The sequence below is a fragment of the Scyliorhinus canicula genome, chromosome 3, assembly GCF_902713615.1.
Source record: "Scyliorhinus canicula chromosome 3, sScyCan1.1, whole genome shotgun sequence".
NCBI lineage: Eukaryota > Metazoa > Chordata > Chondrichthyes > Carcharhiniformes > Scyliorhinidae > Scyliorhinus > Scyliorhinus canicula.
The window spans coordinates 61,753,088-61,768,881 of record NC_052148.1 but is presented as its reverse complement, the minus strand read 5'-3'; the positions used below and the strand labels follow the sequence as shown (position 1 = coordinate 61,768,881).

The 15,794-nt window shown below is 41.4% G+C and overlaps 2 protein-coding genes across 7 annotated transcripts in view; both read right to left on the bottom strand.

Annotated features, from left to right (window-relative positions):
- The window catches only part of tmem267 (transmembrane protein 267), a 28,963-nt gene extending 27,518 nt beyond the window's left edge, over nt 1-1,445 (bottom strand). Inside the window, exon 1 of one of the 3 annotated variants that reach the window (XM_038790626.1) lies at nt 1,318-1,445. The gene's annotated coding sequence lies outside the window, so the exon portion shown is untranslated. Of the gene's footprint in view, nt 1-588; nt 612-725; nt 871-1,317 lie in introns of those variants that run through there. The other 2 variants (XM_038790625.1, XM_038790627.1) reach the window with 2 other exon arrangements.
- A 13,898-nt stretch (nt 1,446-15,343) lies between these two features.
- The window catches only part of rai14 (retinoic acid induced 14), a 339,420-nt gene continuing 338,969 nt past the window's right edge, over nt 15,344-15,794 (bottom strand). For all 4 annotated transcript variants that reach the window (XM_038790617.1, XM_038790618.1, XM_038790619.1 and 1 more), the window contains one exon: nt 15,344-15,526. In XM_038790617.1, coding sequence (XP_038646545.1) covers nt 15,449-15,526 — 78 coding nt within the window. In that variant the 3' untranslated portion in view covers nt 15,344-15,448. The remainder of the gene's footprint in view (nt 15,527-15,794) is intronic.

Below are 15,794 nucleotides of genomic sequence, written 5' to 3'. Positions count from 1 at the left end.
CCCCTCCCCCATTCTCTGATTGATCCAGTCTAGAAATAGAGGCATTAATTCTTAGGGACTGTTGTTCTGAATTTATCCTGTCTTTCTGTTCTTACGTTTGCAGAAATATTTGTTCTGTACCATTTGTATTTTGAAAATCCATTGCATTATCTATAAAATTTATAAAATCTTATTTTTTTTTTAAAAAAGGAAGCTCACCACCACCTTCTCAAGGGCAATTTCGAGATGGACAATAAGTGCGAGACCCACATGCCACGAATAAATGAGTAGAAAGAATAAATGAATAGAATTTTTTTCAAACTTATGGGAATCAGAAAACATGTGTGTATGTATATACATACGTGTGTGTGTACACACGTGTTAATAATCACATACTAGCATTATAAATAGATCCATGAACAATTCAAAGATCTCGCCTGTGATGTGATCAAAGACATGACAAAGATACATCCGAGTTTGTTGGGAATTAAATTCCTATTTCTCCCAAACTGACACGACCATAGTGCATGGACAATGGCCCCGAATGCAATCAGAGCCCTTCCCCCGTTCAATAATGTGTAAATGTCTATAAAAGCTTCGGGTACTTGCGCGAATTAATCATCCAGAGGCCCCCATCTCATCGGCATCCCAGCTGTGACCACAGAGAGTCGGCAGAATGGCGCATCTTAACCGGTCTGAGGAGGGGGTTTAGGCCCCGAGTGACCCTCTCCATCAGCATCACCTACCTGACAGCCCGGACCTGACAACCTGATCTCCGGATCTCTCAGCCTCAGCTCCACTGCGCCTGCTCTCCTCTTCCTCCCGGGAACCAGGTTCGGCTCAGCCCTGATTGGTCGCCTTCATTGACATTCACAGCGCCTCCGCCTCGCGCCTGCGCGGCCGCCGGTGTCCCCCCCCCCCCACTCTCCCCGCCGATTGGTCCGGGAAGTGCCGGCCTCTCTCATCCGATTGGTGAATGATCACGTCGATTACCGGGAAACAGCGCCCTCTCCCCAACCCTGGATTCGTCACGTGACTCTCCAGTGTGCATCAAACCCATTCATTCCAGTACATGGCTTTTTTGGAGGGGGTGGGGGAGGGGCTGTAATTCATCTCCTTTAATCATCAGCTCTCCTACTGCACGGAGCTGCGCAATGAGCCCACCCGTTCGGCATCGGTGCGCACGCGCGACGATAACAATGTCAACGTGAACTCCACCCTCAGACAGAAGGTGCATTTTACCAATGTAAAAACATGCAGTCACCAGCCCCAGCCGCCTGTACAGCTAAGCAATTGCTTTTAAAGGTAGAGGCTGGGTCTCCTCGGGAAAAAACTTACCCCATGCCACCTACTGCTCTTCCCCTCCCATCTCCAGCCTCCCTTTCCGCTCCAAAGTCCTTGAACATGTCACCTGTCACTGTAGCACAGTGGATAGCACTGTTGCTTCACAGCTCCAGGGTCCTAGGTTCCATTGCCAGCTTGGGTCATGATGCACTATCAATTACACAAAGACGAGAGTAGGATGTACTCGAGGCTTTATTACACTGAGATATGTGTCCTCCTACAGCAGCTGATGAAATGACTGTTGTACAGGGAGCACACATATTTATACTCTGCCTACTGGGCGGAGCCAGCAGGCAGGGATCTACCCCCGTACCTGTACTACAGGGGCCTTACCGTAAAGCACCGATATCAACATCCTCTATATACAATATATACATCAGTGGTGACTACCACAGGTCACTCTGTGTGGAGTCTGCACGTTCTCCCGTGTCTGTGTGTGTTTCCTCCGGGTGCTCCACTGTCCTCCCACAAGTCCCGAAAGATATGCTGTTAGGTAATTTGGACATTCTGAATTTTCCCTCAGTATACCTAGGGGCACAGTTACTTCATTGCAGTGTTAATGTAAGCCTACTTGTGACAATAAAGATTATTATTTCTCAGAAGTCTATTTTGACCTTCCTTTGACCTTCACTACCACACAACCAAAACAACTATTACCAAAGTCACAAATAACATCCTAATCAATTGTGACATCGGTAAACTCCCTTGCTCTCCTCAAACTGGCTGCAGCTTAGACAGTGGAACGCACCATTCTCTTCCAATACCGCTCCATGCTGTCACTGGGTGGGATTGTACGTTTCTTGGTCCATTCTTATCTGTTTAATCTTAACTAGAGGTTACGTTCAAAGGAACATGGGACTTACAAGCAGGAGTAGGCCACTTAGCCCTCGGTGCCTGTTCTGTCCTCCGATAAGATTATGGCTGATCTGGTTGTGGTCTCAACTCCACCTTCCTGTTTTCCCTGCACTCCCTTGTCTGACAAAAATCTATCTAAAACAACCTTAAATTAATTCACTGAACCAGCTTTCACAGACCAACAATCCTTAGAAACAACATTCTCCTCATATTCGTCACAAATGGAAAACTCCTTATTCTTAAATTGCATCCGCCTGTTCTAGTCTTTCCAACAAGAGGGAATCTGCCACATCAATTCCTCTCCAGTTAGAGGCCCAGCCTCTTCAACCTTTCAGAAGACAAGCCTTCTTGGAAATTAGAGGTGAATCATTTGCAAACTGCTTCTAACACAATTGTATTGTTTTTAAATAAGGAGACCAAAACTATGCATAGTATTCCGGATGTGGTCTCACCAAGTCCCTGCACATGTGTATTATAATGTTTATAAAAATAAAATACCGCAGATACTGGAGATCTGAAATGAAAACAAAGTGCTGTAAAAGTTCAGAAGGTCTGGCAGCATCTCTGGAGAAACTGTTTTAGTCCAATATGGCTTCTGTGGAACTGGGATATCTACTTTTATATTTAAAAGACAGCACAGTAGCAGTGGTTACCACTGTTGCTTTAGAGCACCAGGGTCCCAGTTTCAAATCCTGGCTTTGGTCACTGTTTGCTCGTTTGGTGTATTGGACATTCTGAAGTCTCCCTCAGTGTACCCGGACAGGCGCTGCAGTGTGGCGACTAGGGGATTTTCACAGTAACGTCATTGCAGTGTTAATGTAAGCCTACTTGTGACACTAACGTGGGCAGCACGGTAGCACAGTTGGTAGCACTGTTGCTTCACAGCTCCAGGGTCCCAGGTTCGATTCCCGGCTTGGATCACTGTTTGTGGAGTCTGCACGTTCTCCCCATGTCTGAATGGGTTTCCTATGGGTGCTCCGGTTTCCTCCCACAAGACATGCTGTCAGGTAATTTGGACATTCTGAATTCTCCCTGTGCACCCGAGCAGGTGCCGGAATGTGGCGACTCGGGTTTTTACACAATAACGTCATTGCAGTCTTAATGTTCATGTAAGCCTACATGTGACAATAACGATTATTATTATTACATATTAAAATTCACACTGTTCTCTCTGCTTACATATATTGTGCTGGTGATCTACAGCAGTTTCCAATTAATAATTTACTATCCTTCAAATACGTTCATTAAATGCTGCTGCTCTATTCATTGGGCGTGATTTAATGAAGAAAAGAGAGTTCCCTTGTGGGCGGGTTGAACAGGGTGGCTCCTGAACGACCGAACTTATAAATGGGACACCCGCCCAGGGCGCACACCTTAATTTCTTGTACTAAGGGGCTCTGCTCATCAGTGCAGGAAGAGATCATGACATAGGAGCAGAATTACGCCACTCAGCCCATTGAATCTACTCCGCCATTCAATCATGGCTGATATTTTCTCATCCCCATTCTCCTGCCTTCTCCCCACGAATCCTGAATCAATTATTTATTAAGAACAAGAACAAAGAACAAATGATCAGGGCATCATTTCTCTCAATCCCCCAATGCGACTCCTGAAACCCCCCCCATTGTACCTGTTAGGCTGTCCTCCAGATCCCCAGACCCCGGGCAGGGCACCCTGGACCTGGGCAAAATGTCATTTTGGCACTGCCAGCCTGGCACCAAAGAGGCACTGCCAGGCTGGCAGTACCAATGTGCCCAGGTGGCACAGGGCTTTGACAAAGAGTCATCGGACTCGAAACGTTAGCTCTTTTCTCTCCCTACAGCTGCTGCCAGACTTGCTGAGATTTAGAGCATTTTCCCTTTCGTTTCAGATTCCAGTATCCGCAGTAATTTTCTTTTGCCCAGGTGGAACCAGGAGTGCTAGGGTGTCACCGTGCCCAGAGGCTGACCACCCGGGGGCCTATGATCACCCGGGAGACTCCCCCGCCCTAAACTGCCATTCCGCCTGGTCCCCATTTGTGGAGATACCAGTGCTAAAGGGGGCGCGCCCGGCTGGGGGCTCCTCGGTGAGATGATTCAATCCCAGGTGCTGGTTAGACCATAACTGCACACTTAAATATGGAAATTTACGTCGTGGGCAGGATCCAGATTGCAATGTCCAGTGAGATCCTGTTAGATCGCGTGAGGCGTGGCGATCCTGCTAAATATCACAAGAGACTTCTCTCAAGATTTACCGGCCATGTTACATTGTGAGTTTGGCACGATGCGACCATTAGATCCTGCCCATAAAGTCTAACGGTGCATTGCAATGTTCCTCATTATGAACTGTGGTTGGTCCTCTTACATCGAAGTTGCAAGGTTCTGGTATAAGTTCGGTTCAGGGACATGCTGCTCCTTTTAGGAGTAAATAAAATGGGTTAAACTGTGAAACTGTCACAACAGCTCATCACATGATACATCATAACGTTCGGATTCTCCATCTTTCAATTAAGCATGAAGAACCCATATACATATTTCACACAATGAAAGAATACTCAGACACACATAATAAAAACCACCATTGTAGGTGGGCACAACATGAACCAAGCATAGGCTGAGGAATTGTCGAGTATATGTTGGAGTCAATATCATCTCATTTATAATTTAAACTCATTACAAAACACTTCAAACTTGCTGTATGCATTTTTACACATTTTTGTTCTATTTAAAAACCACTAACAGCAGCAACCTGAACTTTTGAAATATTTAACAGGACGACAAGATAGGTTTCTTTTTCCTTCCCCTCAATCCTGCAAAGTAAATGTTATCCTGCTGTCTCACTTAGCCTCTCTTGATAACACTGGTGTGACCGTCGAGTCCCTGGCGCCGGATTAACTCAGCGTCCAGCTATTTAAATGATCCACTGGCTCATTTAAATATGTAGATCTGAATCTCGCCCAGTGAGATCCAGATCGTGCTGGGCAGAGTGAGTCGGATTATTTGCGATTGAACCAACAGGGATCCCAATTTCGGGCTATCACGCGATTCACCTGTTAAGCACGGATACCCGCTGGTTGCAACAGAGGCGCTGACTCACACCACCAGTTTAGTAAATACGTAGTGGCGGACTGGGTCTAAAAATATTGGTTGCCAGGAGACAAAGGGGGCCCACCCACAACTACAATGCTATCATTTAATTTTCATAACGAATAAATAATTTTTTTTAAAAATACATATGGAAAAAAGGGTACAATTAAAATTTTTGTGGAAAAAATGTGTATTTCTTAGTAATTACAGTGTACATGTGCTGTACATATTACTGGCAGTAGATACCAAATGTAAATACAGAATGTTATAATTGAATTTTTTATTTTTTATTTTAAGTAATTGTTTGATATTTTTAAATAGTTTACTCCACAATTTACACATTAACAGATAGTTCAAAAGCACAATAGAGCATTGCATGCAGTCCACTATATTAAGAGCAATCATTTGTGTTCGCTAGATGATTGTGCGAATCTGCCAATAATTGCTGCTGCATCCAATTCATCTAACAATTCCTTTTCAATGGATAGCAACATGTATGATTCCAAATTCTCCTCACAGCAAATTTCTTAACCTTGTCTTTATGATCTTTAGCTTTGAAAATGTCCTTTCACATTGGACTTGAGTAACTGATAGTGTGCAGATTACTTTATAAAGTTCGTAAAGGTTATCATATGCCTTGTCATGAAGTCTGTTGGATGCCAGAATTTTTAGTACACACGATGGGCAAGTGCTGCAAATTTTACAATTGTTGCAACTGGAATCCATATTCTCACCATCATTAAGCAATAGCTTTAATACATCAAAGTTTGAAGCAAAAGAAAACAATTCCAATATTACTTGATCTTTGCTGATTTGTGGAAACAGCTTAATAATACCTTCCAATGCTTCATCTTCAAGGCCCTTCTCTGCAATAGTTTTAAACTTTGCTGGGTCCAAGCAGGACAATTCTTTATACAACTGTTTGTGTTGTACAAAGCGTGATTCTAGTGACTGGACAATGCGATCCATTATTAGGTTAAACACATTTACTCGAAAATCAGCTAGAGAATCTGAGGAATTTCTTTCATCATCAATAAGCTCATCTGCCATTCTTTTCTTCTTCCTCTGCCTCTTAACTGGCAATGCTGTTTCCAACGCATCAATTTCCAATGTTTGATTTTCATCCATATTCATCTGTGAAATCCTGTCATTACATTTATTTACAAATTCCAAAGCCTTGCTGTGAACGTTATCAAATGTTCTTGTCTGTTCCTTCAACTTTGTTGTAGCTGAATCTACCAAACTCCATGCAGTAAACATATCTAAACCACTTGTCTGTAGATAACTTGATAACGGGGTTGTAGTTTCAAATATATACAAGTAAGTAAATGCTGTCAATATGGTTCAAACTTTAGAAGACTTTGAAGTAAAACATTTGCTTCATGTTTTGTTTTTGTATCAAACTTTTCTGAATCTTGTATCATTGATAAGCATGTCAATAGATTTACGAAAGTACTGGCAGCGGCATCATCAAAACGTCCAAATATAGTTGTTGCTGCATTGGATTTTCCTGACCATCTGGTCTCACCAATTAGCTTTAATCGTTTCATTTTTTCTTGTCCTAGATGTTTTCCAACAACTTCTATCCATACAGCCATTCTCTTGTATGATGCTTTCACAAAAGTTGCTATATGCTGGAGCAAATTGAAAAAAGAAACTGCAGGAACACAACATGTTGTTGTTTCAGTTATCACCAAATTCAAGACATGGGCATAGCACCATATATGAACATGTTGATTAGCCACATCAGCAATTTTACTTTGTAAACCATTATACTGGCAATGGTAGCTTGCAGCGCCATCTGTGCTATCAGATAAACATTTTTGGGGGTCAATTTTAAGATGCTGTAACGTTTCAATCCCTGTCCTATACCATCACTACTTGGCACAACTGAAAGTAGTCGCTCACAGATAATACCTTTAAGCACATACCGAATAATAATGCTGAACTGATCGATGGATGAATTATCTTGTGTTGAATCAACCTGAATAGAATAATACTTTGCTTGAGAAACTTTATGACTAATTCTTTCTTGTATCATATTCTTCATAATTTTGATTAACATGTTTATAGTTGTTTTACTCAGGTATGTAACAAGGCCACCACGGCCTTTACTCTGAGCCTTTCCTTGTTGCTTTAATTGTTTTATTCTTTGTTTAGACTTGTTTTGCACTGCAGAAACGTGAGCTGCCATAATGGGGTCATATTTTGCCATCAACTTCACTGTAGCTAAAAAATTGCCATGATTCAGAACCTCATCTAGAGTGTAGGCCGGTTCATTTCTGTGACCTCGAAAAGGAAGTGCTTGCTTGCCTAACATCTTTATGATGTCTATAATCCTCATGACAATACTTCTCTGCTTCAATACTTCTTCTTTCCTTTTAATTAGTGATGCTGCTAAATTTATCTAAGGTGCCATCATTAACCACACTGATATATTGCTGAGCATTTCTGACATGTGTTGTTGTCGATTCATGTAAAGTCAAGGTCTGGCTAATACGCCTGTAGTCACTAAAGCCACATACAAAGGGTGATGGATTACAAGTGTTGGGAAACTCAAAGGCTAAGCAGTATGAACAATATAAGCATCTATTTTCTTTGTTATATGTTAGCCATTTTCTTGGGACTGAGTCATTCCTAATTTTCCTCTCATACAAACGAGCATCAAATGGCAGATCATCAAGTGGCTGAAGTGGATGTTCGGCAAAAAACTGTTTTAGCTTTGCTCGTGATGGATATTGGAAGATTCCAGTAATTGATCTTTAATTTTCTTGCGTAGGTTCATTTCCAGGATGTGCTGCAGAAACCAAGTAATTTATGCTTGAAGGAATATCTGATTCCCTGTCACTAGTTGAAGCTATGTGTTCAGATGTTGCAACTACAGGCAGTACAGATACCGGAACAAGGAAGCCAGAAGAAATATTGGGCCTGGGTTGATTAGTAATGGATGCACTTGTATGTGTCTCTACATTCAAAGTAGCTCTTCTCTGTTCTTGTAACTCGCATGTCATTGCATCATCACCATGAGCATTGTTTCTTGCTTCTTGATTATTTGTTGCAGAACTGGATATTGATGTGGATTGTGCTTGTGGTATTATAAACTCTGTTACAGGCCTGCATCGCTTGGCTGATTCCTTCCTTTCTGCTTCTTTTTGTTCTTTGCGTTTTAGTGACCCAGATTTATGCTTTTTCTTTTCCATGCTGGTAGGGGTAATATTCCTGAAATAAAAACTTAATTAAAAATAGCCCACATTGGGAAAAATGAATATTGATGATTGCAAGAATAACTTGAACGAACGCCAGATAAACCCCTACTTGAGAAAAAATATAAAATAACTTACTTACACTTCAATAGGCTATGTTCATTAGTCAATACTACTGTGGCCTATGCAGCTTCAGAAGAGGAGACAATCCACTGTCCAGTGTTCACACCAGCAAGCAACTGAGACAACTGCTGAAACTTAGAAGTTTGGTCCGACTATAGTAAGACATTAAGAATGGTCCCACGACCAAAGTTAACATGTCCAGTTTGATACCAGTGTAGTGTTACAAGTCGCAACCCTTTGAGTTTACCGATTATGGCTTATCACTTCAACATCTTTGACCTCATGATTCACGGTCAAAGGTACCGCTTCTCCTTTTCGGTGACCTCACGACCCTATGTACTGCTTGATATCCTTTCAAGTTGCCGACCATCTCAAATCACGAACTTTAACTTTATCTTTAAATTCACACACTTGCTGAAAACGTGGATTTCCAACTATGTCCGACCCGGGTGAACCAGCCCCCCCCCCCCCCCCCCCCCCGCCCCGACTCCTTTTCACATCCATTTAACACTGCTTCATTCCTTCATACACTGAGTGATTATTTGTTTGTTTCTTTATTGCATTTTTATTTGGTATTGCTCTTTTTAAAAACAATTATATTTTGTTAAGTTAGAATACAAATCTCAGGAAAGAAGTTGGAGATTTATTTATCTAATGAATTATAATTTTTAAGGGCCCTTCTGAGATTCACGGGCCCCTTCTTGGCTCTCCGGGCCCCGGACCGATGTACCGGCTGAACAAGACTACTGCTTGATATCCTTTGAAGTTGCCGACCATCTCAAATCACGAATTGTAACTTTATCTTTAAATTCACACTCTTGCTGAAAACATGGAATTTCCTTAATTATGCCCGACCCGGGCCCCCCTATTCCACATCCTTCCACTACCTCCCCAGCTTCGTTCCTTTTCATGCACTGCTTATTTGTGTCCTGTTCTTTTTTTTCTTATTCCTTTTTATTACTAAAACAGTTGTCTGTGTTTGTTTCTTTATTGCATATTTATTTGATATAGGGGGCCCACTTGCCATCGGGCAAGCTGACACCCTGGCCAGTCTGCCACTGTAAACACGTTACATCCAAATAACTTGACCTGTGTTCTTAGAATTTCTCCTTCCTCAGATTCCATCTGCCTTACCTCAATTCTTCCAGTGCATGACCCCATAAGTACCATCCTCGGGGTCTTGTCCTTCAAGCTAGGATATCATTCCTCAAATGTTCTCTGTAAGATCTCTATTATACTTTTTCCTGTGTTGCTGGTTCCTGTTGAGTTTCTTTCTGTTCTAAATTGTTTCAACCCTTGCAGAGAGAATGACTTTTATGGGCCCCGTTTCAGACTGTTAACTACATACTGTTACTGTTCCAAGAGTTTGCTTTGTGATAACTAGGGGCACTATCTAACAAAAGGGGAACAGAGTGCCATAGCAAGTGCATTTAGTCACGTGTTTCCCAGCGCTCGCAGTGCCGAGAAACACCCCGTATCTAACGCCCATCCCTCAGTAGGCAGCACACGCCTGAGGCCACCCTCAGCACTGTTTCTGCACTGAGGAGCTCCACTCACTGGAATCCACAATGCAGCAAGACATTAGGATGCCATTTCTAAATGACATCCGGCTCTTGACAGCTCCTGACATGACCCCCGAACTCCACCCCCCATCCCCAACTCATTATAAAGAGTCCCGAGGCCATCCCACACCTGCATATTGCACATTCCCCCAACCCCAATCATTGCAGCAGGAAAAATGCTGACAGTCCCAGGTTGGCACCCTGGTGGCACTGCCAGGATGCCCAGGTGGCACCAACAGTGTTAGGGTGCCACCCTGACCAGAGGGAAAGCACCTGGGGGGCCTCCGATTCCCTGGGAGACCTTTATGAGTGCCGTTCCATTTTGGTCCCAGTTTGTGTAGACCAGTACTGAACGGCACTCGCCCGAGGTCTCCATGGCGAAGGGGATAGAACCCAAAGCGTTGGGTTACCTCAAGGAACTGCATATTAGAGTGAGATTAGCTGTCGCGATCTAATAAACAGATTTGCCAAAATGGGATCCCACCTACAATGGGAAGGCTTCAAATCGCAACATTTCGCGAGATTGCGTTAGATCTCACGAGGAGTAGGAAGCCAGGTAGATTCTGGGAGTGGGGTCTCCCATCATTTACCGGCGGCATTATGTTGTTTTCGGGAGCAGTGAGGCTGGTAGATCGCACCCTAGGTTATTTTGTTATCCAAATTATTTGTTCTTACCTATTTCCTTGCCATGGACTGGATTGTCCAACTGACAAGTTACAAACTCAGCCAAATTGCTATTGAATGTTTTGAATGAAGTTCATTCCCTCAAAATTGCAGAAGAAATTTGTTTCCTCATCTATCTCTCTGTATTCAGCTGAGTAATGTGTCATAAGCAACAATAAGAATTATTCTGAAGACATGGCAGTCATGCTGAAGCATCACAAACATATGGGGACAAGAAGTCTTTAATAACAAAACATTGTCCAAAAAATACATTGAAGTCAATGAATTACAGGGGTTAAAATGCATTAATTTTATTTAAAATGCTGTAGTATAGGCAGCTGCAATAAATATTTTTTTTAATTGTGTGGCTTACCGCCTGTGTATTGTCAATACTGTAGCTGAACTTGTAAAATATTCTAAAATGCAAGTGTCCTATGTTTAACGTCATTCGCCTTTGCAAGACACAACATTTGAATCATAGCCCAGTTGTCTGTCCTTTTCTCAGTGCAACCTACCATAATTCAGCATTTCAGCACATCCCCTTTGGGTAGGAATTGAGGAAGTTGGCATAGTTACCATCTGCAACAACTTTTATCAAACTTTTCTCAGGCATCATTGGAGCATTTTGTATAAACACCCACGTGATATTGCTCTGTACAATTTGCAAAGCGTTTAATTAACGCGGACGCAGAGGATGACATTTGGCTGTGAACTAGCTCTATTTATGAATACTCATGTTGTAAATGTCTTTCAGACAATGAAGCCCTGAGACTGTAAACGATCATACATTAGACTTTGTGTGGTTTCATCCAAGCCATGCTCAATAAACAGAACCCCAAGCAGTCATGGCTAGCATTTGGAAGGCCGAACAATAAAATCAGACTCAAATGACTGAAATGTCATTCAAACCTCTGGTGCTATAAGAAAGAATAATTGCATTTTGCATAATTTTCTATCCAAATATGCTAATATTTGAAAAATGAATGTGCCCCAAAAATTCTATCACGACTATGAATTTTATATTCTACAGAAACAAATAGTTTCAGGGCTCCAATAGCTTGGTTCTACATGTACCACTAAGTGTGGCGTTTGCCATGTAGCACAGAAGGTCCCATAATTCAATCACTGATCAGTCCTCAGTTAGCTAACCACAGTCAGGATGTTACAATTGGCCTCAGCCGCCTTTGGGAGGCAAGAAATGAAATGAAAAATGAAAATCGCTTATTGTCATGAGTAGACTTCAATGAAGTTACTGTGTGAAAGAGGGAGAAAAAAAACAACCAAACCTCCTGCCCAATTTGCTATCCAGTGAGCCTTTGAAGGAACTTTTGTGCCTAGATTCTGGTGAGAACCGGATCAGGTTCACCTCTTAGAGTTGAATATCTTTTCAGCATTCATTAGCAATCAAAGTATAATAGAGAAAAAGCATTCTACTACTGAGCCAGCATCACCAGTGAGAAAATGTACCCACCCCCCCACTCTATATTTGCTGTGCTTCCAGGTTTAGCTTCCTCCAGCTACAGAATTTTGTATTCAATTTCATGTTCTATATAGAAACGTCACTGTACAACAGGATTGGATAAATAATTCTGCTGCTTTGATGGTTCATATTAATCCATCGCACACTGACCACGACAGTTAACTTCAGGACTATCTGTTAAATTAATCAAATACTCATTATTTAGCATTTGTGGTATAGTTACAGCAAAATGAAAAATCCAATTCCATGTTTTCACTTTTATTTAGTGTAATGTACAATATAGAAGAAAAGAAGAATGGTTTAAACTCATACAAAACAACCAGACAATAAAATAACTGACTGAGTAAATTATTGGGAACCAAGTTGTTTTAGCAGAGATTCCTCTGGAGAAATCAGTTAAATCACCCTTTAATGCAAACTTGTATCTAATAATTTGTAAATAGCTTGAAACGACATATTTTAACAATCCCGGCGGAGCAAGGTACAATATAAATTTGTAATCTTGGTGAATCCTTCATTATTCCATGCTTTGTTTAGAATATAAACAACATTATCTTAACACGAAGAAATAACACTGCTTCGGTTGGCACAGCCTTAACTGCAAGTTCTTGTTACGACACAGACACATAACTTCAGGATAGCTTGCATTCAGCTTTTCATTCATCATAGGGAATATTGCACTCCCCACTGCCCCCTCACAAAAACAACTGCATTATAAATAAGATGTTGGACCTTTCCTTGGTTTACATTCAAACACAATTTCCCATTATAGGGTAGAATTATCCTATGTTTTCCCAACTAATTCTAACCCTATGCAAGGGAATGGATCTTCCAAATTTCCATACTGTCAATTTTAGTTAGCTAGATATATAATTTGATCTGGAGGCGGAATCATAATACCAGTCAGAAAACAATGACAAAGTAACCTATTTCCTTAATAAGATGTAACTCATGCAGGATTTGCATATTGAATACAGCTCATTACACGGAGCTTCAAATGTAAAATTCTAGTATGCTTTGAATTGTACATTAATGATTACAAGTTCTCATTAAATGTCAAGCTGTGAAACTTCAATGGACGCATAAAAATATGAATATGGCCTATCTATCTGCACATTGGTTTAGGCTACACTGAAAGGTATTGTTCAGATGCATATGCTGATAAAGATTAGTAACGTACAAAATAGTGAAACTCTCTTACTATTATAACTAGTTTGCACGCTATGTATGATATGAAGGTGGTTGTGATACAAGGGCTTCTACAATAAGTAAAAAAGTCTCATCATTGATTATTTAATTTACAACTTTGGCCCTTTACAAATTGTATGAGAATCATTGTTATGCAGCTGCAGCTTTGAACAGATTTATCAAAATTTACTGTACACTGCTTAAAATAGTATTTTTATAACTGACTGAAAAAGAACTCAACACCTCAGCGACTTTGTTTTGAACCTTTAAAAAGGCTGCCTTTGAATTATCATAACTGCCTTATAAATAATCTCCCTATGCTACTAGCTCATGGAAAATGGGAGGCATCAGTTAAGTCTACTTTTCTAGCAGTGTAAAACATCTTCATTACAAACATAGGGCAAGCTAATGTTTAATTAATGTAAACCAAATGTATGTAGGGCAGATCTTTATGGACCCCTGCTGGTGGGCTCGGAGGCAGAGAGACCCGTAAAATTCTCCAGATGGCATTTCACCTCGGACTGACGGTAATTGTATGGGAGGCAGGTGAAGCCAAAGGTGGCCCACAGCCCCTTGCCCCAATTGAGGTCCTTAAGTGGCCAATAAATGACAATGAAGTGCCATTTCCCGCACCGGCTGCAAATTTGAGGCTGGTGGGAAAGGTTTAAGGACATGGATGAAACCCCCAGTGCTTCCTCTGTGCCTAACCTTCAAAGCAAGACCCCCAATCCCTTCTCCCATCTGACTCTCCCCCCCCCCCCCCCCCCCCCCCCCCCGCTTGCCACAGGACCCTACATTTACCTCCATCCCGAGCCCCCATCACTTTGATTGGTGAGACTGCTTGTAGTCAGAGTAGTTGCAACCACTCCCTGGGCACTGCTGAAGCTAAAGACGTGCTAGCTAATTAGATTATCAGCAGCTCTCTGACGTGGGAATTCTGCCACTGAGAGGTTGGGAGACTGCTTCCAGCCAATGAATGCTCCTCATACTATTAAATGGTTGTGGGACATCCTTGGAAACCCTAATATCAGAAAGAATCTGCTCATAAGGTTTAAGGAAAACCTATTCTTGAGTAAAAGAAATTACATCACAACTTCTATACATTGTATGGAGATACGGGAAGTGGGGCACTGAGTGCAAAATTACTGAATAAACTAGTAGTACTTATATTCATAATCGAGATTTGGGCAGTATCATGGTGCAAAATATGTCTCGTACACAGAAAAGACATGGCATTGTTCCACAAAATAAGCTGCCAGGAGCAGAACTATTTCAAATTTAAGGCTTCCAGCAATAATCAAATGTTGCATGCAAAATGTTCTTTACCATCGCAGAGATTTGCATCTGACCACTGTCTACTCACCCCTGGAATCTTTGTCCCTGCTATGCTTAGTCTCTTCGTACTCTAACCCAAGTCTTTTCAGCTAAATACCAGAGACTGACCTTTTTCACCTCAGTTTGCACTGATATCCCCCCCAGCAGTGACAACACTGCTAAATAGTAGACATCTGCAAGCCAAGTTCAGGATGACAAGATAGCATTAGCTTCTCCAGTGCATTCAATGTTTCCTATGTACCCCATGATAACACTTATTATTTCTCGTGCCATTGGATTGGTAAATATCTGATGCTAGATGAGTTTGCTTCTGTTTATTCATGCCATTACCTGAACCACAATATATCATGAGCTTGCATTTCCAACGGCATGTTGAACAAACAAAATAAGTCTATTAACAAATACGACAACAACAAAGCTCGACAAACTAGTTTGTTCCCATGAAATGTTGCTCTGGGAATTCTGAAACAAATATACTGGCTATATGTTTTTTAGATATAATAATAAGGTACACAGAGTTAGTAGATGGAACAAAGACAGCTCCTGTAAACTTTTTTCTGCAGTTTTAATGTCAATTATCCCATGCTCATTCTTTTTTAACAGCAGTGGCAATTGAACATGAGAAGAAGTTGGTTACGTAATTTATATATATTACTTCATCTGTGTCTGAGTTTTGCACATTGTCAAAATCTGTTTCAGAGCCTTCTGAACATCTTCATCCATTTGACCCTGGAAATATAGTTTTTTAAAAAGTTAAAACAAAACCATATAACGTTTGGCCACCAAATATAGAAATAAGAGTTCCTGCAAAGAGAGAGCAAATATTCAGATTCGAAGACAGGACTGTGAGAGTGTCAATCTTGATAACTCCAGGCTTAGTCTACAGAATGGGCAAACTTTACCTGACGAAGGCAAGTAGTTTTTCCAAAACCAGTCTATTACATGAACATACAATTTTGATCCTCTATCAAGTCTTCCCTTAACCTTCTCTGCTCCA